At 36.8% G+C, this 22131-nt stretch overlaps 4 protein-coding genes across 4 annotated transcripts; 3 read left to right on the top strand and 1 right to left on the bottom strand.

Moving 5' to 3' along the window:
• The first annotated feature begins 289 nt into the window (after positions 1–289).
• LOC111006236 (protein yippee-like) lies at positions 290–2854 on the top strand. Its single transcript, XM_022278027.2, has 6 exons — positions 290–696; positions 868–965; positions 1331–1374; positions 1690–1798; positions 1895–1950; positions 2550–2854. Exons 2-6 carry the CDS (start codon positions 870–872, stop codon positions 2641–2643), a joined length of 399 nt encoding a protein of 132 aa, XP_022133719.1. The 5' UTR covers positions 290–696; positions 868–869; the 3' UTR covers positions 2644–2854.
• A 392-nt stretch (positions 2855–3246) lies between these two features.
• Positions 3247–7746, bottom strand: LOC111006235 (arginine-tRNA protein transferase 1). Its single transcript, XM_022278026.2, has 7 exons — positions 7582–7746; positions 7046–7256; positions 6411–6452; positions 5861–6011; positions 4271–5407; positions 3714–4038; positions 3247–3534 (listed from the first exon to the last, which is right to left on the bottom strand). The coding sequence occupies exons 2-7, from the start codon at positions 7185–7187 to the stop codon at positions 3418–3420; spliced, it is 1914 nt and encodes a 637-aa protein (XP_022133718.1). The 5' UTR covers positions 7188–7256; positions 7582–7746; the 3' UTR covers positions 3247–3417.
• Positions 7747–8991: 1245 nt separating this feature from the next.
• On the top strand, positions 8992–14506 carry LOC111006344 (flocculation FLO11-like protein). Its single transcript, XM_022278222.2, has 5 exons — positions 8992–9825; positions 10073–10190; positions 12081–12192; positions 12795–13847; positions 13977–14506. Exons 1-5 carry the CDS (start codon positions 9627–9629, stop codon positions 14232–14234), a joined length of 1740 nt encoding a protein of 579 aa, XP_022133914.1. The 5' UTR covers positions 8992–9626; the 3' UTR covers positions 14235–14506.
• A 2463-nt stretch (positions 14507–16969) lies between these two features.
• LOC111006202 (receptor kinase-like protein Xa21) lies at positions 16970–21103 on the top strand. The gene is made up of 2 exons (XM_022277983.2): positions 16970–20099; positions 20274–21103. The coding sequence occupies exons 1-2, from the start codon at positions 17408–17410 to the stop codon at positions 20753–20755; spliced, it is 3174 nt and encodes a 1057-aa protein (XP_022133675.1). The 5' UTR covers positions 16970–17407; the 3' UTR covers positions 20756–21103.
• The last annotated feature ends 1028 nt before the right edge of the window (positions 21104–22131 follow it).

Genomic DNA, 22131 nt, shown 5'->3' with positions numbered 1-22131 from the left:
AATTCTTAATTTTGATTTATTTTATTCTCTATACATTTTGGTTACTTAATTTTTATTTTTAATTTTTTTCTATCACAATTTTAACCTGACATAACACTGTACTCAATATATTCATTAAAGAAATCAAATTAGTCCATAGAAACCAAATAATATTTTAATAGGAAAAAAATTGAGAGAGAGAGAGGAGAGGATACGGACCCTTTGGACTGTGGGGCAGTGCTCAGTGTTTTGGGCGGTTCAACAGAAGAATGAACATCCCTCAAAGTTCGCTAATGGCTAAACAAGCTTTGTCAAGACTTTTCAGTCAGCGGCAGCCACCACCGACGGCTCTCATCTCAGCTACACGGACTTCCCAAATGGTCACTGGCGATGGCCTCACAGAATCGCTGCGCCTACGCTCTTCTCTTCTTCCCCTCTCTCCAAGAATTGGGATATGGAGTGGTCAGTGGGGGTCGTTGAGGAGAAAATTAGAAACCGACCCAAAAACAAAAACTTCACGAGAAATTAATTAAAGAAAAAAGTTACAAGTGGGGAAAAGGGAGACGAAAAGTTGGATTGCATTAGCAATTTAAGCATCCACGTCGCATCGTATCGAGTAAAGAACCAGAGAAACAAAGTGGTATTTATATAATTGGGGAGACCTCGCCAAACTTCTCCGTCCACATTTCTTGTAAATTGCGACTACCCACGATATAGGTGAACTTCCTTTTGATTCCCTTTCCTTCTTTTCCTTCTTTTACTTCAATTTCTCCTTCCCCATTGGATTATTCCTCTTTTTCTTCTTCTATTTGTTGTTCTGATTTCTGGAGCGACCCAATTGCTGATGACCCATTTTTTCTTTCTTCGAATTTTGATGAGATTTCAAAGGCATGGGGAGGCTGTTCGTGGTGAGCCTGGAAGGGAGGATCTATAGCTGCAAGCACTGCCGAACCCATCTTGCTCTTTATGAGGACATCGTTTCCAAGGTTTTGATACTCAATATCTGTTTCCTTTTTTATTTCTGATCGGATTTTTTCCTATGGATTTTCATAACTTCCCTTTACTCTTTTCTGATGCGATTGACAATATTGATTGACCCTTTACTATGGTGAGAAAAATATGGTGTTTACTATTTGGTTGTTGTTGTTGTTGTTATAGAAGGATCAGCCCCCATCCCCATACCTCTTCTCGGGGCTCTACTTAATTTGGTGATCTATAATTGCAATCAGAAATTTGATTATATATGTTGGCTCTTGCCCTCTGAATATTGATTTTCTGACTGAAAGATACTAGAAATGGCATTGGGGAAGAGTTTTCTGACTTCATTTTTTCCTGTGTTTCTATTATTCAGTCTTTCCAAAGCAGACATGGGAAAGCTTACCTCTTCAATAAAGTGTAAGTTTTCCTAGATGATAGTTGTGTAGTTTGACCAATGTTTCCATTAAATAAATCCCTAATGTCCTTGATTTCTTTCCAATAACAAACTAAGAGAGAGGGGGGACGAAGGTCAAATTCTAACTTGTTCAATCTCTCCCCCTTTCTTCTTGTCATTCTGATTCATACATGTCGACTCCTCTTCCTTCACTATTGTTTTGGTTTTGCATAATTTTAGAAGTGAAGGTTCATCAGTGAGAAACTTTAACGAAGTTCCAAACTTATTTATTCGTTTGCTCTTTAAGATTTGAAGTTAATCTTCGTTTTCTTTTACAGAGTGAATGTAACTATGGGAGCGAAAGAAACAAGAATGATGATGACGGGAATGCATACCGTTGCTGATATCTTCTGTGTTGGCTGTGGATCAATTGTGGGATGGACATATGTAAGATATCGTAAAGCACAAAAGCTTAGAAGTTCTATGCTGTTATTTTCTTCTTTATGATGTCTTCTCTTGGTGGTCTTTGATCATTCACTTCAGGAAACTGCTTTTGAAAAGAACCAGAAGTACAAAGAAGGGAAATCAGTACTTGAGCGGTAAGTAAATATACATCAAATGAGACCCAAATAGATTACAGAGAGCTGCTTTGAATCATTACTTTAGGACTTGAATTGAAGCTGCTCAAAGTCCAAAAAGGCACCTCAAATTAATGTTTGGAAAGAACATCTTTCTTAGTTAGTCTAGAAAATGATCTTATTTGGTCCATTTAGTTTAACCCCTCAAGTATAAAAAATGTTTACATGGTTATTTTAACCAGTCTGCCAATAATCATTTAGTCAAAAATATTACATGAGAGATCATGAGACGTGTGTAATAGTTCATGCACTATTTTTTTACAGACATGGTAGACAATAGATTTGCTCTCTCATTAGAGACTAGAGACTAGAAGGAACCTTTTTCCGTAAGAACAGTTCAGATTTTCATTTTTAACATAAAGAAAGTCACTAAAGTCTCTTGATGTTGTTTCAACCATATACTAGTTCCATATCAGACATCTTCAGGAAGATCTCAGTTTTCAACTATAACCGTCCCGACATCGTTCTATTATCACATTGAATATTCATATCTTAGAAGTGTGCAGAGTAGCAATGTTGAATTTGGGAAACATATAAGTTAGTACAAGTTGTATGAACAGGTTCAAGGTGTCAGGCCCTGGTGGAACCAATTACTGGGTCAGTCATGCTCATGAAGCAGCTCATGGTGGAGTAAGTGATGCAGATGAAGCTTGATTAATGGTGATCCATATCATTCCAATTGTACATTCATTCTTCATACTCCCAATGTTCATATTCAACTCCATTGTTGTTCATCTGTCAATTCCTCATTTCAGTAGCTAATCTACTGCCGTTTGTCACAGAACTGGAAACATTTTACTCTGATTCTTCTGTAACTTAATATCACTACTAAATCCCTTTGCAATATGATGAAATGTTCATCAAATCTGTGGTCTCTGCCAATTTGACTCTATTATTTGTCATTTGTCGTTTTCCAATTTGATCTTTAATCTTTTTTTAATCAATTACTTATTGTCACTTGATATTAGGGATGCTAAATCTAATAAATTTGAGGATATGTGGTTAGAGATCTACATGATTAAAACGTTGATCGAAAATTATAAAAGGAAATAGAAGCAAGGGATCTGTTTGCTGCTTTGCTGTTTGATTTCTAAATTTCAATGTTGGAAGTTTGCAACTTTTAGTTAAGTTGAGCTTCAAATGCCTACCCTCTAGATTAGTACACGGATAAAACATAACTCTTCAACTTAAAAACATGTTTCGCTTCAACATGTTACTATAAAAGCGAACACATCCCAAACCCGCTTTGCCCAAATATAAATCTCAAAAGCAGTTCTCAACTGACATGAAAAATGAAAACAGGACTCAAAATGCCTTAGCAGTCTGTAATGTAATTTCAAATATAGTTGTCATAGCAAATGTATAAACAATCAACAGAGAGAGATCTGAAGTAATTCTGAGATAGCTTCAGGAATTGAAGTCTACAGGTCACCGAGGAATATAAACCATTCTTTCCGATAGCTCTTTACCAACCACTCTTCTGTATCTTAGCAACTGATTTTCCAATTTCGTTCTTGCGGAGGGTGAAATGGCTCCTTGTATATCCTTTTAACAAAAAAATATACAATAATAGGTATCAAAAAACAATATGACACAGAACATTTTCAACATCCAAAACCAACAAGAAGATAGTATTCATTTCTTTTGTTTTACCAAATATGGACTTGCAGATGAAGGATTGAAGCACTGACACGAAATCTTAATAACAAAATGACAGTGTATACCTTATATCTCATACGGGAATGGCCTATGCCGATTAATATATTTGTGATATCTCCATCTTCCATTTCAGAGGAGGCCAGACCACTGCTTTCTGATGAGGCCAAATCATCATCGGAACTACTAGAGTAAGACTCAATCATTGCCCCATCCTCATCCATATTAGCCTCATTTGGTTCTTCCAGAAAATCGTCATCATGTTCTAGTTCCATATCATTCGGCGCCTTGAGAACTGGTGATGATTCCCCATTTTGTTGGTGTGAAAAATCTGATAAGACCACATAAGGCTTTTGATCAAGCAATGGCTTCGCAGTCCCAAATGGAATCCACCTGAGGAGAAATACAACTAATGGGTCAAATTTGAAGTGGCTCATCATCAGTCATCATCAGTAGGAACGAGCAACTAATCTAAACTGCATTTGTGTACTTAGCTGCTATAACTACTGGTGTTTTTCCTGTGTGATTGCTGAGAGGAAATAATAAAATCAATTCCCCAGGAAATCATGGAATTAAGTAATTGAAATCACCCTCAATAATTCGACAGTTGCAGAGAAAAACTTACGTGTAACGAAGTGGACAAAGAAGCTCCGATGGGCGATATCCTGCCTTATATCTCATCTTCCCGCAGTTGTGAATATAGTAACCAAGATAATAATATTGAAGGCTGGCACAATGCATTTGATTTTGTTTTACCCATTCAATTTCTTGTAGGGCTGAGTACTTTCCCAGAGATAGGAAAGCATAGTCAGGGTCCCAGAATAAATATTTACTTGATAAACATCTTGGAAGGATGTCTACAACACCAACTGCAACTAACCTCCCGTCAATCACATATTGCTGGTGAAAAGAACCAAACCCACAGGGCGGAACTGTACCATCACCAGTTGGGGGAACAAAGTTGAGGGGGGAGTCAACCAGAAAATTCCTGTATGAGGTTTCAGATATACGACTTGGACTATCATTATGCACAAGAAGCTGATAACGTCTATACAGAGCGTATTCTTCCCGATCAAAACTGGACCTTTTCAGGCGTATCTCAAGCTTTCGTCTCTTCTGAAAAGAACGTTTAGAGTTCTTCTCCATACTGAAACCTTTACTTCTGCCTTTAGCAGATTCTGGAGAAATGGTAGCCTTTTGAGCACTATCCAGGGAGGAAGCTTCTCCCTTATCAGAATAAAAATTAATATGTCCATTGCATGCTTTGATTGAGAAACCAGATAACACTTCAACCTGGCTCAAATAATTTACCAATTTTTCAGCTATTGTTTTAGGGGTAAACCCAGTTTCTGCTGCTTTACACTCTGATGATGGTAAGTTATCATCATTCTTCTCACCAACTTGGGTGCGCTTTATGCTGGCAGACAATTGGAATGCAACGTTGCTGGAGTATTCAAGATCCTTAGATCCTTGAACCGGCCGTTTCCTCTTTGCATTGGAAACCCTTTTGACAGAAGCCTTTGGAAATTGTATATTACAGGGAAGTTCACCGCATTGGGTGCACAAACGTATGGCATCATCGACCTTACCAGACAGATGAAGCATAAAGCGGTCTTCCTCATTTTCTTTATTTATAAAGGACGAGTCCTTCTCTACCGAGTTAGAATCTTCACTGCCTGCATAGCTACATAAGCCCTTGGAAGCACTTGAAACTTCTGTGTGCTTCACTGGTTTATCATGCTCCAAGGTACCATCTAAAAACCTAAAGACAGATAAAAGTTCATCAGATGTTGACAGGACAGATGTTCTCAAAACTAACCTTGAAAGAGAGCTTAAAATTTAGCAATCTGAACTGAGCCAGATGTTATAGATTATTTATAACTTAACGGCTAAAAATGAAACAAGAAGCCATCCAGAATCTAGCATTCTAGAAATGTTAGACAATGTATTTACTCCCAAGTCTGATTCAAAAATCACTGAAATAAGGTAAACAAAGAGCGAGCAAATGGTTTTCCCTTTCTAATGGTCGAGTTTAACAAAAAGGGAGAACATGCTTTCATCTCTGTGACTATAACTTTTTGCTCAAGTGGTCAAATATATTCAATGTGAATAATGCCAACATATCTTCCACCTCAAAATGTTAATGTTAAAGAGAAGGATAGGATGTCAAGAACATGGATATAAAATTAAGCACCAAAATCCTTTAAGATCACACCTTTGAATTCGTCTAGATACTCGGAGTTGTTCTTTAGATGGAACAAAGTCAGATGCCTTCAAACGGATTGTATAAGATGGGCAACATGTCCTTTCCATCTCAGGTTTGTAGAGATAACAGCCCGACCTTCTCCAGCCACGATCAAGAAGATCTGTGAAACAAGTAAAAAATATTAATAAATAGAATTCAAGATCCTTTAAGCTGATCATGTATTAAAGAGAAAATATACAGCCCATAAAACTTAATATCACTATAAACTGCTTCAGGAACCCAATCAAGCATCAATATACTAAAATGTATTGACTTTTTTTTATTAGAAACCGATCTTTCATTGAGAAAAATGAAAAAGTAAACAAGGACATACAAAAAACAGAACGACCAAAGAACACTCCTTGGAGAAAGAGGCTCCAGTCCAAAATAAATACTAAAATATATTGATAAGAATACAAGCAGGATGAATGTTTTGAAGACAGGATTGACAAGGCAAGATGAACTGTGACAACAGAAAGGATGACCTAGAAAGACTGAAAGAAAAGCCAATAACACAAACCTTGGTAGTCATCGACAGAAAGATTGTCTAGTGCCCATAAACCTGCCATGAAAAAGATAACAAAGATAATAAAATCCAACATAAACAAAAATCAGGAATACTACAGTCTGTGGCAACGAGGCCTACAATCATTTTCACTTTCTGAGTTCTCAAACTGCAGCACAGAAATTAAAATACACAGTTCAAAGGATCAAGCACGGGAACCACAGAATGTATCAGCTAATGAGTATCTTGATTGTTCCTGTTTTAAATACATAATGCGGACATTTCCGTTTTCCGTCATCGAAAGCCTACAATTCATACGTGCCATCGGAAAAGATGCAATAATTTAGAGTGTAACAGGTAAGCAATACAGAACCCTTAACAATTGATTTACCGAGTAAACACAAAAGCAGTACCGAATTCTTGAATCTCATCACTCATGGACTTGTAATTCTACCACAGCTCATATTACAAAATAAAAGGGCAGAAATACGCCAAAACAGCACTCAGAACCATAAGAAAACAGAAAAAATTATGCATTCTGTATTAAAGAATAACCCAATAAAAGTCCCAAAATAAAATCAAGAAAGAAAACGAAGACCCAGGAGCAGAAACAGAGGAACAATTCAAGAGATTCAGTAAATTAATCGGACCGTGAGTGATGCTAGTGCGAGCACCAGATTTACAGTAGCCACAAGAGGATTTTTGTCTTCTACAGTCAATCACCACGCTTTCCCCTCTCTCAGCGCCACCACTAGTGCTACTGCTCGCGTCGCTCCTCGTCTTTCCAGCCATTTCCGATTTCCTCCAACTGTATGAAAAGCTCCCGGCGACTCTACGACGTTTTCCGCATCAATCTAAGGCCTGAAAACGAAGACTTCCATGTATTCAAAGTCTGATTCTGTACAAGAATCGTCGTAAACAATTGAAATTGGAATTAAAATAAAAAACATTATTGTGATGACTACACTACACCCACGTTGGTCAAACAAAAAAGTTAGGGGTTTGGTTTTATTTGTAGTTATTTAATTAACTTGTGTTTTGGTGAAGGGTCAGGTGATATATTCCTTGGGATGATCCAGAAAGCGGAATCTTCCTATGAATTTTACTTCACGCCGTATCTATCGTCGTCTTCTTTGCGACTCGATTCGCCGTCCGGGAACTACCATGGAAAAAGAAAAACGGTTACCTTGAAGAAAACCAGATTCGCCGGCGATTAAACTTCAGCAGCTTCACGAAAAACCTAGGCTTATTGTTTGCATAAGCTCCATCAGTGGGCGTGGGAGACGAGCGTACGTCCATTTTGTTTGCTTTCATTCTCCATTGCACTATTGGAATAATTTGAAGAACATTCTTTTTTCTTGGATGAACATAAACTTTATTTTTTATTTTTTTTTTACTTTTGAATACGATGAACATAAACTTTATATTATGAAGTACAGGTGAAATCAGAAAAAGAAAAAATATAATGATGTTTTATGAAATTAAATATTCATATTATACATCTCAAACAAAAAAAAAATATTCATAATATAGTCAAGATTTTAACATATTCTCTCTAAATTCTTTTAATTTACCTAAGTTCTTTTAGACCAATAAATCATTTTTTATGATTTCAAAATTACGTGTCTCCGAACTATGAATTAAATAGTCTAACTAAAGTTTAATCAGCTAAACACTCCATGTCTTGGATGAAAACTGCACCACTAACCATTGAGTAGATTCTACGTTGAGGACTGTAGGTGAGGCCTCGAGATCGACCATTATTTCAAGCATGAGATAATTATGCTTATTAGCTTTTTTTTTTTTATCTCAATCTGTTTTTTGTTTTATCTCTATGCTTATTGGCTTTGTAATCATAAAAAAAAACGACGAAATAGTTATAGGATGAGACCTTAGTATTATGATTTGACCCTTTCATGTTTTGAAGTATTATAATATTATATCAACATTCATGTCATATATCGATTATCGATTCCTTCAATTTTAAAAATATAACAGATTTGGTATGTCAATGGTATATCAACATTCACGTAAAGTATAAAAGGGGTCATTCTGGTTATTGAAGAGTAGTCCGACTGCTCGATAACCGAGAGAGATTTTTACCACTTTCTCTTCTCTCCAACGCTTTCGAACCGATCATCTTACTGCAACAAAACCAGAATTAGGAATATATTTAACCTTTACTTTACTGGGTTAGACCTCCAGATTTTGGTAGTTATACAAAATTGGAAAGTAATTATAAGTTTTACAAAATTATATTGGTTCTTTTGCTACTTTTGCAAGCGTTCCCATATTTTTTTAAAATAAAATTGATAACATTATCCATATCTTACTACATTTAAATAAAAGAATAAGATGTAAAATAAATCTGAAAAAGGTGAGAGAGTTAAAAAGGCGGTTATTGGAGTAGGTCTAATTCAAAATCCCTCCCTTTCAAAGAGATGAGATGTTAAAACTCAAAGCTCAAATATCTTCAGAATCTTGGTCTCAATTACAATTTCCGTAAACACAGAGGGCACAACTGCAAAGGAAAAAGAAACGAGAACAGGGGGCAAAATGGGGATTTATCCAGTATTTATATCGAGCCACCTAAAACTAAAAGGCCCAACACGAAAACGTAGACTTCAAGTGAGAGGAAAGAAAAAAAAGAAAAAAAAAGGAAAAAAAGAAAAAAAAAGGAAGAAGCATGGTGCTTAAGAACACCGGTATTTTCCCCGTTTCGCACTCCATACGGCATCGTTCGACCTGTGAATGTCACCTCTTTCTATTTTCTGAGCTCCATCGACCAACAATGGCGGATTCCGCAACCTCCGGCTCCTGATTATTCTGCTTTGATTTCGCCCACGTCTGCTTACTTCTCTCACTTTGGGACCTCTTTCTTACTGTGTTCTCTCTCTCTCTCTCTCTCTACAACTGCTTGTTGAAGTTTTGGGGCGCTGGAGTGAAGAAGTTTGTATATTCGGAGAAGGAAATTGAGATTTAGATGCGGATTACTCACCTGATAGGTCGTGTTTCGACGTGTTGTGGCCGGGGAGCTTTGTTGCAGATCTAATTGGTTTTGCATTTAGGTGTCGCACTGTTGAGGGATGGTTTGGTATGGGTGTTGTTCTGGGAGCTGACAGCGTAAACGAACAGCGTGGTTTATTTTTTTGTTTTTGGTTTTGAGGTATTCTTGGTGATATACCTGTGATTATCGAGATTTTTTGGGCACGGAACTTGGGGGATTTAGAGATGAATCGTAGTTTTAGGGCTTTGGAATCGCAAATGCAAGCTCCGGTGAGGCAGCGGCAGCAGCAAGTTGGGGGATTAAGGGCGTCGGTGATGAAAGATAAGGAAGAGGAACTCGCGTTGTTCTTGGAAATGAGAAAGCGTGAGAAGGAGAGGAATGATCTTCTCTCTAACAACGCGGAAGAGTTCGATGCGCCTTTAGGTATGGCCTTTGTTTTAAACTTTGGACTTGCACTTCAACTCTGAGGTTTTGCTTTGTGGCATTGTTCTGGAGATTTCTAGAATCCATCCTTAATCGAGAGTTGAAAAGCTTTTGTAGCCCTCGTTTCTTTTGTCTATCAGATGAATACTGATCCAGAAAGGAAAGGAGTAATCCGCTGTTTTCTTTGACGCCTAATTTTGCTTGTTCTACTCATGTTTTATCGAATTCAATTTTCTGTTTTGTGCAGGAACAAAACCAGGAACTTCTCCAATATTTAACATCGCATCAGCAACCCCAGCCCCTACTCGCAAGACTGGTGCTGATGATTTTCTTAATTCTGACAATGATAAAAATGATTATGATTGGTAAAGCTTATCACCTTACAGTTCTCGCTTTAGTTAATAGAATGAATATTCCCTATAGAAAATTGCTGCTTTTATCCTAGATTACACAATCATTCATAAATTGCTGCTCTCTTACACCGTGGACGAACAACATAACTTAAGAGAAGGGAAAAAATAATAATAATAATAATAATACAGGGTACTTAAGACCATTTTAGAAATATGTGTATGCTTTGTAAATTGTACATACCACAAGGGTTTAATTTGCAACCCTTTTTAATGTTGTATATTAGTTGTCGTACTTGTATCATTAGTGGCCTGAGAGAGATATGAATGGACCAAGTTTTTGAACTATGGTGTAAAAGAGTGTGGCTCTGATGAGCTTTAGCTTGGCTCTCATGTTAGTGATGTGAGAGAGATATGAACTGAAGTTGTTGGGGATGTCCATTTTTTGTTATTTTTTCTGCTATGGCACTTATGTTGTGTCTCTTTGTTTCTACTCGATTACTACTTATTTATACTTGTTGAAAAGGAATTTCTTTTATTTAAGGGATGAAATAGGTATTTGGAAGTTTCTGAAGGCGTGGGCAGATAATTTTCTAGAAATCCACTTGTTAACAGAGAACATCTACCCTAGCTTGACTATTATTTAATTGTAAGAACAAAAGCCTACCTAAGATTTCTGGACCATTGAACGTGCATCATGTGCTTTGTGATATGGATAAAAATGTGCTGTGTGGATGAGGTCCATTCCTTTGGCTTTAGCTTTATTGATGAGGATGACAATGGCATGTTTAGACTTGTCAGGGATGGAAAAACTAGAAGGCTCTTCCCTCTCAACTTCTGAATTTTAGAGAGGTCTCAAATTTAATGGAAAAGGTCTCAAAATTTTCCCATGTGATACTGCATGACCTCAAGCACTTCTTTGTAAAAAAAGGTAGAATTCTTAAAATTTATGATCAATTTCACTTCTAGAATAAGCACACCATTAATTAGTGGTCGAAGCGTCAAGCTACTGATTTAGAAGTCTTTGAGGTCATATAAGTTTAAATCGTGGTTGCCCCCTATCTAGGAAATTGGATTATCTATATATTTCCTAACATGAAATGTTGTAAGGTTAGCCCGTTCTCAAATGGGGATTAGTTCAGGACTGTGTGAGCAAGTCTAGCCAAACCACTGCTATAAAGCAACCACACATATTTTGCAAAAATGTTGATTTTGTGGTCGAAATTTTGGACATGATATAATAATATTTGTGGTCGAAACATGATATAATAATATTTGTGGTCGAAAGGAGCTTTCCGTTGGCATCATTTTTGAAGCTATAGTGTCTATGGTTGTTTCTTGGTGTAAATGTTCTCCTATCTTTAAACACTATAGCTTTGTTTCTCTTTTAACCAATTGGAGAGCTTTTTTGTAACTCCCTTGGTTTGGGATCTTCCCCTTTTGCTTCTTTTACCATTTCATTACATTAATGAAATCTGTTTCTTTTCGAAAAAAAAAAAAAAAAAAAAAAAAATACTTGTGTTGAATACCAATTGCCACAGATTATGAGGTTTTGGGTTATTGAAACTTTAACATGGGAGCCCCAGAGCGACTCTGTCTGGTTCCCTAGATTCGGTGTTGTTTGAAACTTTATGTTCATAGGTGGGGAAGGGGATGGGGTTGGTTGGGAGTTGCGGACAAGACTATCAAGAAGTGTCTTTTGCCTCTGTCTAGACATGGCTGTTATCATTCAATGCCAATAGTGAAAAGTATCTTTTTTAAGGAATTGGAATCTCTATTTTAATTATTCTTGTGGGTTTAAAAATGGTTCATACCTAGTGGTTTGACAATTCGTTATAGATCTTACTTTGTGCAAGTTGAAGAATCAGTTAAATTAACCAGAAGTTTACTTGTTATTTTTTTCAGGCTTCTTACTCCTCCTGGAACTCCTCTTTTTCCATCTTTGGAAACGGAGTCAGAAAGGGTCTTAATGAGCCATGCTACTCCAATGGGTCGTCCCAATGTGCTGAAATCTAGAGTAAGTTCTTTCTTAGTTCAATTAGTTGAATAACTTGTTGGTACTTGACTTTGGTTCTAAAAGACATAGATGTCATTGTGGGATTATAAGAGCTTGGGAATCTCACCGGATATGTTAGTAGTAACTTTCAACCTTCCTTGGTGCTTTTCTTTTGGAAAGTCTGTTTCTTGTGAAGTTCAGAAGGAAAAGGCTGGACTTGGCGCTTTGGCCATAATGAAACGACTCTGGTTTTATAAAGCAGAAGGATAGGAAACATAGTATTATTTCTTCCGTTGATAGACAGTAATAGGAAGACCAGTGTTGTAGTTCACACTTCCCAAGTGTGTTTATGCCAACGTCATAGTTTGTTACTTTGTTCATGATCAGAACAAGTTGGATAAATCCTTCATTTATAGGCCAAGTGAAAATCTACCTATCTAAATTCCTTAATTGCTTGGGATTTGACATTTGGGTGGCACTCAATGAATTTGCAATCTTAAGCTCTATATAGAATAATTTATTTTAATATCCCTCAATAATTACAATAGCAGTTACTAATGTTGTGTTATTAATTATCTCTGTTTTTAATCACTTGTTAAGTCATTCTCCTTTTCTGGGTTCAGCTCGCAAATCTCCAGCAAGAGCCTACTACGAGGAGCAGCTTAGTCTCAAAACAATCAGCTTCTTCCCCAGGATTGAACTCTTCAAGTGTGGTGATACGTAGGCCTTCATCATCTGGAGGTCCTGGATCAAGACCTGCTACACCAACCGGGCGTCCTACATTAACCACAACATCTAAAACTTCCAGATCCTCAACACCTACTTCCCGTGCAACTTTGCCTTCAAGTAAAACAACAGTTTCCTCGGCTAAGCTTACAACAGCTTCAAATAAGCTGGCAGCTGCCTCAGCCAAGCCAACAGTTAACATGACTAGGCAGGCTACTGTTTCTTCAACCAGGTCCTCAGTTTCTGCAAGATCTTCTACTCCAACATCAAGAGCAACAGCAAGATCGTCAACACCGACTTCCCGACCTACTGTACCTCCACCTAAGTCCACATCAAGGGCCTCAACTCCAACTCGTCGGCCATCCACACCATCAAGTGCACCAAGTGCACCTGTTTCCTTAGTCAAGTCTTCATCATCAATTTCAAAGCCATCTCCAACTGTGTCAAAGAATCCAGTACCATCAAGAGGTTCTTCCCCAACAGTTAAATCCAGACCATGGAATCCTTCAGACATGCCTGGTTTCTCTCTTGATGCTCCACCCAATTTAAGGACGTCACTTCCTGAAAGGCCACTTTCAGCCACAAGGGGTCGGCCTGGAGCACCCAGTGCACGGTCGTCTTCTGTAGAACCTGTTTCAAATGGTAGGCCAAGACGACAATCATGCTCTCCTTCTAGAGGCCGTGCGCCTAATGGGAATATCCATCTTAGTGGGAGCTCTGTCCCTGCAATAAGCCGTGCGTATTCTAAAGCTAATGCCAACATAAGCCCTGTATTGATGGGGACGAAAATGGTTGAAAGGGTAATAAACATGCGCAAATTGGCCCCTCCAAAGCAAGATGACAAACATTCACCTCATGGAAATCTGTCTGGGAAGTCTTCATCGCCAGATAGCTCGGGCTTTGGGAGAACACTATCTAAGAAGTCTCTTGATATGGCAATAAGACACATGGTATGCATCCAATCTTTTTTCAGGGGATCTTTTTGGTGGAAGGGAATTTCTATCTTTCCTTTCTGACAACGTAATTTTGGAATAAACTTCACATTCTTGTTTAACACTATGCAAACTATTCTTGAACAGGATATAAGGCGAAGCATTCCAGGTAATCTACGCCCATTGATGACAAATATTCCAGCTTCTTCAATGTATAGTGTACGATCTGGGCCATCCCGAAGCAGAACTGTTAGTGTTTCAGATTCACCTCTTGCTACGAGCAGCAATGCTAGTTCCGAAATGAGTGTCAACAATAATGGTCTCTGTTTGGATGCAAGTGAAATGGATGATGAAATTGGCAGTGAGAGAGGAGGTCGATCTCCCCGCATCATGTGCGCTAGGTGAAGAAGCTGATCGCTCATTTGGATTTAAACTGCCATTCTGATCAATCAAATGTTTCATTTTGGACATCAACTTTCATGATGGTACAAAGATGATAATCGTGGAAGTGATAACCAAATCAATCATGTGTCTAGGACTAATGTAAAGTTCATTGAGTCGTTGATTGTTGTATTTATGTAATTCCAGAGCTTTGTATGGCTAGAGGAACAAAGTTATATGCTGAACTATCTTCTTACGCATTTTCTACACGGTTGAGGTATTTCCTAGTTGCTTAAGATATTGAACCTTTGAGACCGTTAACTATTGACAATGTATCGATTCTCCGACCCAGTGCAGATTTTACGCAGTCACTGGAATCTACATGGAGTACTTCAGGATCTCCTAATGACGAGGATACACTTCTAAGTCAGTCAATTGCTTGCCTTAATAGCTTTCCTGGGTATTTTAACATTTAAGAACATAGGCTTCTACTCCGACTGCATCACAAAATTTCGTAGAAAAGGCTGTAGCCTGTAGGTGGTGTGAACTGTGAGATTGTTTAGGCATCCTTGTCTGGATTCTGAAATAGATTTATCAAAGTAAATGGCGGGTCAATGAGGGCGTCTGAGAGTATGCATGTTGTTTATTATTTATGCATATATTTAAGCCTCGAGTAATTGGTTGAATAATCTCTACATTTTCTTCAACTTGTTTTTATTCAAAATGGTAACCTCTACTTCACCATTAAATTGGTTGAACAAGCTCAGCTTCCCTCTTCCACATGCAGATGGGGAAATTCCCTGTACTACACGGCTGATTTCATTTGTGTCCTGAAGGTTAAATTACCATTGTTTGACTTGTTTTAATTTGGTTCTTAATTTTAAACTTTTCATTATAGTCCTAAGATTTGGTTAAAATTCTCAAAATGTTCTTGCCGTCACTAGATGTTGGTAGTTTTCTTACATCACATGTCCATTTTTGGACATAGTAAACAGGTTCTACCGAGCTCGAAATTTAACTATATTAGAGTTCGAATCGGGTAAAAACTCGAAAAGGCAGGTGGGTTTCAGGTAAAGGCAACAACTTGTGCAGAGAAAGGGTAGGCATTGTAGTAGGTCTTCAAAAAGCCATTTTTATCTCTAGCATGTCAAAAATTTGATGGGTTATTTTTTATTTTAGACTATTTAACCGAACTCAAATATAAAAGTTACTGATATGTTAATTTTGACCTATTCTATGGTTATTTGATTGGTTATTTTAATTTAAGTGATAATAGTATTAGAAATTTTTCCATAGACAGGTGGAGAAATTGAAAAATGAAAGAATAAGCTCGTTAAATGAAGTTTGACCATTGACTCATGTAAGATTATAAAACAGAGGCACTGTGGATTGCATTATGTTGATGAATGTTTGATTTTATTCCATATAATTCTATTTTATTTTCTACATGGGATTTTTCTTTTAAAAAATTTAATAAAAGAAATGCTGAAGATAATAAAAATTGTAACAGATCACTTAATTAAGTTATCAACTTTTGCATGTCAGCTTAATTAAAAAAAAAAAAACAAATCATTCCAATCACCAATGTCTATATGTATCTGTTCTATAAAAAAAGTCAATATGTATCAAAAGACTTTTAGATAATTTTTTATATTAAATAAATATCTAAACAAATGATATGTTAAGTTGACCATTCTAAAAAATAATATTGAAGATTTACTATGATATAGAAATAATTGTTTTTAAAAGAAAATGATTTGCTTACATACTTTTTGATTTAGTTTGTAGTTTATTTGTTGAGGTGTTATGTTTAATAAGTGTGATCTAATTGAGAGCCGGTTTAGTATTGTAAATACTATCTGTCATGTATTTAATCGTCCATGTATTTTTAACTTTTATTTTCTTTAAAAAAAAACTTTTATTCATTTTAGTTCTTATATTTTCAAAATACATATTTTTGGTCTAAAAGTGATTATTTTGGCCTATATTTTTAAAATTTTAATACAAAAAATTTATACAAATTTATGATTTGCATCTCAAAAATTTTGATGAGCAACGTGTTATGCAAAATCGTAATAGAAAAAAATGAGATAAAGTGAAATTGAAGGAACCAAAATGATTATTGTTTAAAAATATAAGGACCAAAACGAACATTTTTAAAGTATAAAGACTAAAATGAATCGAGGTTCAAATAGACATTTCGAACGTAAAGGGACTAAAATAGTACTTAAAACTTAAGAGAATATGTTTGAGCAAATTTTGTTTTTTTTTTGAGAAGTGCATCACAATTATGTCCAATGAAATAATCCTAACTTTATACCAATGACACTTACCTATACATCGATAAGTATGATTTTCTACTGACTTTTATGACGTGGTTTATTTCTATTGGTCTATTTCTATACACATCACATTAAAAACTCCCAGTGGCTCTCAACCAATGTATATACATTGCTAACACTAGAAAATGAAATAATCGGGAATCTCGAGTGACTGGCCAAACTGCTAAAGTAGCTAAAGTGGGGATAAACCCCTGTTAGTAAAATGAGTCCTATGAAAAGTCCATGGATTCCCAATCTAGTTAAAAAAAAGAGATCCATTTATAATCCTCAATCAATTGGTTTAATAGATCGTCTAGTTTGAAATGAACAGTCGAGAGGATGAATTCGAATTGTATTGAAAAATATATATAGAGTAAATACATATATGAGGGACAGGATAAACCTCAACAAAATGACATTACTTTACATTCTGACCTGTTCTGTTTTCCCAGCTTATTTATCTTCTCCCTCTTTTGGAAGTCTTCAGATCCAACAGCTGTCCCTTTCACACACGACACGGTTGATGGCGGCGGCTCTAGTTTCCTGCCATCAATTAATCCAATTAAGTCAACCAATATATTGTCTCAACCTGCCACTTCAACACATTATTAAGTCTTCAAACATGATCTGTTTGCCCATATCATCAAAAATAATAATAATAATAAAAATCCAAATCTTTGGCTTGAATTCAACACGATTCTCAAGACCACTGGTTCTTGTTTTCTGATGTTTATAAATAGGAAGCAGAATCAGACAATAATGTCAGAAAGTCCTAATTGAAATTCCTTCCAAGATTTCAAAGCACCAGATTGCTACTGGCTCTGATAAACTGCCATCAGTTTCTTGAACTTCATTCACTGAAGCTTAATCCTTCTTATGGAGTACTGTGGAAGCAATCTCCATTGTTTGAAATGGTGCAAACTGGGGCTGTTTGTTATGTCATTTCTTCTACTTAATCCTTCTTTGGCCTCAGCAGCAGTTGGAGGAAATGACACAGATAGGCTTGAATTGCTTTCTTTCAAGTCTTGGATAACTCTTGACCCATTTCGCCTCTTCACCTCCTGGAATGAATCTGTTCATTTCTGCAACTGGGAAGGGGTTAAATGTAGTTTACAACAGAGGGTCACTGAGTTGAATCTTCCCTCTTATCAATTTGTTGGTCAATTGTCACCTTCTATAGGGAACTTGAGCTTCCTTATGGTATTAAACCTCCATAACAATAGCTTTGGGGGGGAAATTCCACAAGATATTGGCAGATTGAGCAGGCTGCAAATATTGGACTTGGGAAACAACAAATTTGTAGGGGAGATTCCCTTCACCATGTCAAACTGCTCAGAGCTCCAATACATTGGCCTTCTTAGCAACAATCTGACTGGCGAATTGCCGAGCAAACTCGGGCGGTTATCCAAGCTTCAAGTACTTGATTTGACTTCCAACCAACTGTTTGGAGAATTGCCTGAAACACTTGGAAATCTGTCATCTCTCAGGGGCTTTTGGGCAAGTCTGAATAATTTCCATGGAAGCATTCCAAGTAGTTTTGGGCAGTTGAAAAATTTGACAGATCTTTCCATTGGGGCAAACAAACTGACAGGTACTATCCCTTCCTCAATCTACAACCTTTCGTCCATAAGAATCTTATCACTTCCAGTAAACCAGCTTGAGGGTCGCCTTCCCACAGATTTAGGCCTCGTATTCCCAAACCTTCAGGTCCTTAGAATCCACACCAATCAATTCAGTGGACCAATTCCTTCTACACTATCCAATGCCTCAGAACTTGTGATGTTTTCCATCGCAAATAACATGTTTACAGGGAACGTTCCGAGCTTGGCAAGCATGAGGCATCTCGAGAATCTTGGACTCTTTGAGAACAATCTTGGATATAGGGATGTTGATGACTTGAATTTTCTGTCTTCTCTAGTTAACTGCACCAATTTGAGTGCTATATCCATCAGTGACAACAATTTTGGTGGACTGCTTCCAGAATATATAAGCAACTTCTCTACGAAGCTCAGGACTATTGGATTCGGAAGGAATTATATTCATGGAACCATTCCAACTGAAATTGGCAATCTCATTCAATTGGAGGCATTGGGTTTGGAGAGTAACCAACTGACTGGTTCTATACCAAGTTCACTGGGGAAACTAAAAAAACTGAATGATTTGTTTTTGAATATGAACAAACTCTCAGGGACAATCCCCCACTCTTTTGGAAATTTGTCTGCGCTAGGGAGATGTAATCTGAGGTTGAACAACTTGACAGGAGCCATACCATCAAGTCTTGGAGAAAACCAGAATTTGCTGATGCTGGCTCTTTCTCAGAACCATCTAACTGGTACAATACCAAAAGAGTTATTGAGTGTTTCATCTTTATCCATTGCTCTGGATCTTTCTGAGAATTTTTTGACTGGCTCCATTCCCTTGGAAGTGGGGAAATTGGTAAACCTTGGCTATTTGCATATTTCAGACAACTTGTTAACTGGGGCTATTCCATCTACTCTCAGTGGTTGCACAAACTTAGAAGATCTTAACTTGGGTGGGAACTTCCTTCAGGGCTCTATACCTCAGTCTTTGAGTGCTTTGAGAGGTCTTGAAAATCTCGACCTCTCTCGCAACCATTTGTCAGGCCAAATTCCGTCTTACTTGCAGGAGTTAAGATTTCTGAGCTATTTGAATTTATCCTTCAACAATTTGGAAGGTGAGGTTCCCACTCAAGGAGTGTTCAAAAATAGAACTGCTTTGTCAATTATTGGAAATAAGCAACTTTGCGGCGGTATACCTGAATTGAATCTACCAAGATGCAGTTTGAATAATCCCACAAAGGAGAAATTATCCATGACATGGAAGGTAATCATCTCAGTTGCTGGTGGACTGGTGGCAAGTCTTCTGGTCTTATGTTCTCTGCTTTTTTTCTGGTCAAGGAAGAAAAGAAATAAGCTGGATTCAGGTCCATTGCCAAGAGTTTCCTATTTTGTTGTATCTTACAATGACCTTCTTAAAGCCACCAATGAGTTCTCTTCCAACAATCTAATTGGAGTCGGCAGTTACGGGTCCGTTTATAAAGGAACTCTCAGTCAGGATGGAGGAGTTGTTGCAGTTAAAGTGTTCAACCTTCAACATAGAAGAGCATCAAAGAGTTTTCTAGCAGAATGTGAAGCCCTTAGAAACATTAAACACCGAAATCTTGTCAAAATTCTTTCTGCATGTTTGGGTTTCGATTTTCAAGGAAACGATTTCATGGCATTGGTTTATGATTTCATGGTTAATGGGAGCTTAGAGAAGTGGCTACATCCAGTAAACCAGGAAGAGGGCCAAGGATATTTAAATATCACTAAAAGGCTTAGTATTGCCATTGATGTAGCTAGTGCTTTGGATTATCTGCACAATGGCAGCCCCATGCCAATAGCTCACTGTGACTTGAAGCCTAGCAATGTTCTTTTGGATGCTGACATGACTGCTCACATTGGAGATTTTGGATTGGCAAAAATTATGGCTCAAACTTCCTTCCGAAAAGTATCAACCGAAACCGGGTCAATCGGTATTAGAGGCTCCATTGGTTATGCTCCTCCAGGTGACTTTGATTATCTTCTATCTGATATATTATCTTTATCCACACAAACAAAAACCATACTTCAAAGAAAAATAGGAAAACTATGTTCTTTCTAAAAAAATGTGCATATTTTCTGATAAGAAATGGTTTTAAATACTCTTAACTCTTTCTTCAACTGTCCATGAACAAGTGTAGAGTACGGTATGGGAAGCGAGGTTTCGACATACGGCGATGTGTACAGTTATGGCATCCTTTTGTTGGAGATGTTCACTGGAAAGAGGCCAACTGATGATATGTTCAAAGATGGCTTGACCTTGAACAACTATGTTCTTTCAGCTCTACCCGACCGAGTCGAACAAGTAGTGGATCCAACCATGCACCTTCAAGGACTAGAGGGAGTAGATAACAACAATACTATGCTTGAGAAGAACTATGTTCTTATGACTTTACCCAACCTGGTAGAACGAATAGCAGATCCAACAACGAGTGTTCGAAAACCAGAGGGAACAGGCAAAAATAATGCTATGCCTCAGGCTAATCAATCTCTCAGAATTAAAGAGTGCTTGTTTTCCATTTTCAGCATAGGAGTGGCATGTTCTGCCCAAGTACCTAGCCAGAGAATGAATATCAGTGATGCTGTTGCCCAACTACGCCTTGCAAGAGAAATTTTTTCATAGGGATTGGATGTATGAGCACAATGCCTTGGCAAAAACTTAGCAAGCTGTCAAGCCTCACTGATCACTAAAACCGAGTCGTGAGGTTGCATTTTGTTCATGTTTTTTAGTAGATTTTCGTTGTCTCGCTCGAGAAATACTATACATTTGTATCCATTTTGCAAGGAAGATTCAAAGTATGCAAAAAACTTATAATCCTTTTGCAGTTGTGTTGTGAAGTTCAATTTTGTCATATCAGTAAGCTAACAAAACCATGCTTTCTTTTGCGCAGAGAAAGAAATGCTGATATAATGAACAAGCTAAGCTTATTTAGAAACAATTGTTTGAATGATTGTATAGAGGTTGAGATTGGTAGCATAGAAAAATCTATGTTTCAACTCTATTTTTGCTCTCTCTAAACTATCCCATTCATTTTAGTTTAGTAGTTCTTTTTTATTTATTTCTCTAATTGTAGAAATGATGGCACCTACTTTTTTTTATTTCATTTGTTTTTGTTGGGTAAAAATTCACTTATTTATTAAATATAATATAGAAAAGCAATAAAAAGAGGGAGTTACAAGCTTCATAACATTTTAGGCAAAGTATAAAGATCGGGATTTAGAATCTAAATTGACACCTAATGATCCTGACATTCTCCATTGACACGTACATGCACCTAATATTTTGAGTTGCTTTCATGATTGAAAGATTATTCCTCCAAACCAACCTAAGTTCTTTGGCATGTTTTATCCTTAGTTTACTAAAAAAAAAGTCTTACTCGGACATTTACCTAAACCTGCTTCAACTAGCACCACTTACACTATCAAAAAGTAAGGTGTACCTATACCTCGTTAGTTGAATAAAGGTTTAAAAACTTATTTTTTAGGGAACCTACCAGTGAAGGTAAAACACGTTGAAAAGACTCGTGTTAGTTTGTAGGTACAACCTTTAATATTGGGAGTAGCTTGAATACATTACATGGTATGTTCAAATCCTAAGTTTGGAAAGTAGATTTAATACATTAAATGAATAAATGGTATGTTCAACTCAAAAAAGAATGTCAAAGCCATCATTCCAAATATTAGGATTGGGCTGGAAACATAAATATATACTGAATTCAATCTCCTAACGTTATTCACTTTTCTCGCTTGTTTCAACTATAATGACCTACAAGTTGAATCTTGTTGGAGGACAAATTTTCACGATATTTGATTACATAGTTAAAAATAATCTTAAAAATTTTTAAAATATTTTCTAAAAAAACTTTACCAGTGTTTTCCCAAAGAAACAGAAAATGCATATATATATATATATACACAAAAGATAAAATACACTCAAGAATTTGGTCCCTGACCTTTGAAAAATGGTTTTAAAAGATCCTTGAAATTAAACTTTTGTTA

Source organism: Momordica charantia (assembly GCF_013281855.1).
Source record: "Momordica charantia cultivar OHB3-1 chromosome 4 unlocalized genomic scaffold, Mcharantia_2.0 BLBB01000004.1, whole genome shotgun sequence".
Classification (NCBI taxonomy): domain Eukaryota; kingdom Viridiplantae; phylum Streptophyta; class Magnoliopsida; order Cucurbitales; family Cucurbitaceae; genus Momordica; species Momordica charantia.
Note: the sequence above shows the minus strand (reverse complement) of the source record. Positions and strands in the feature narration are given on the sequence as shown.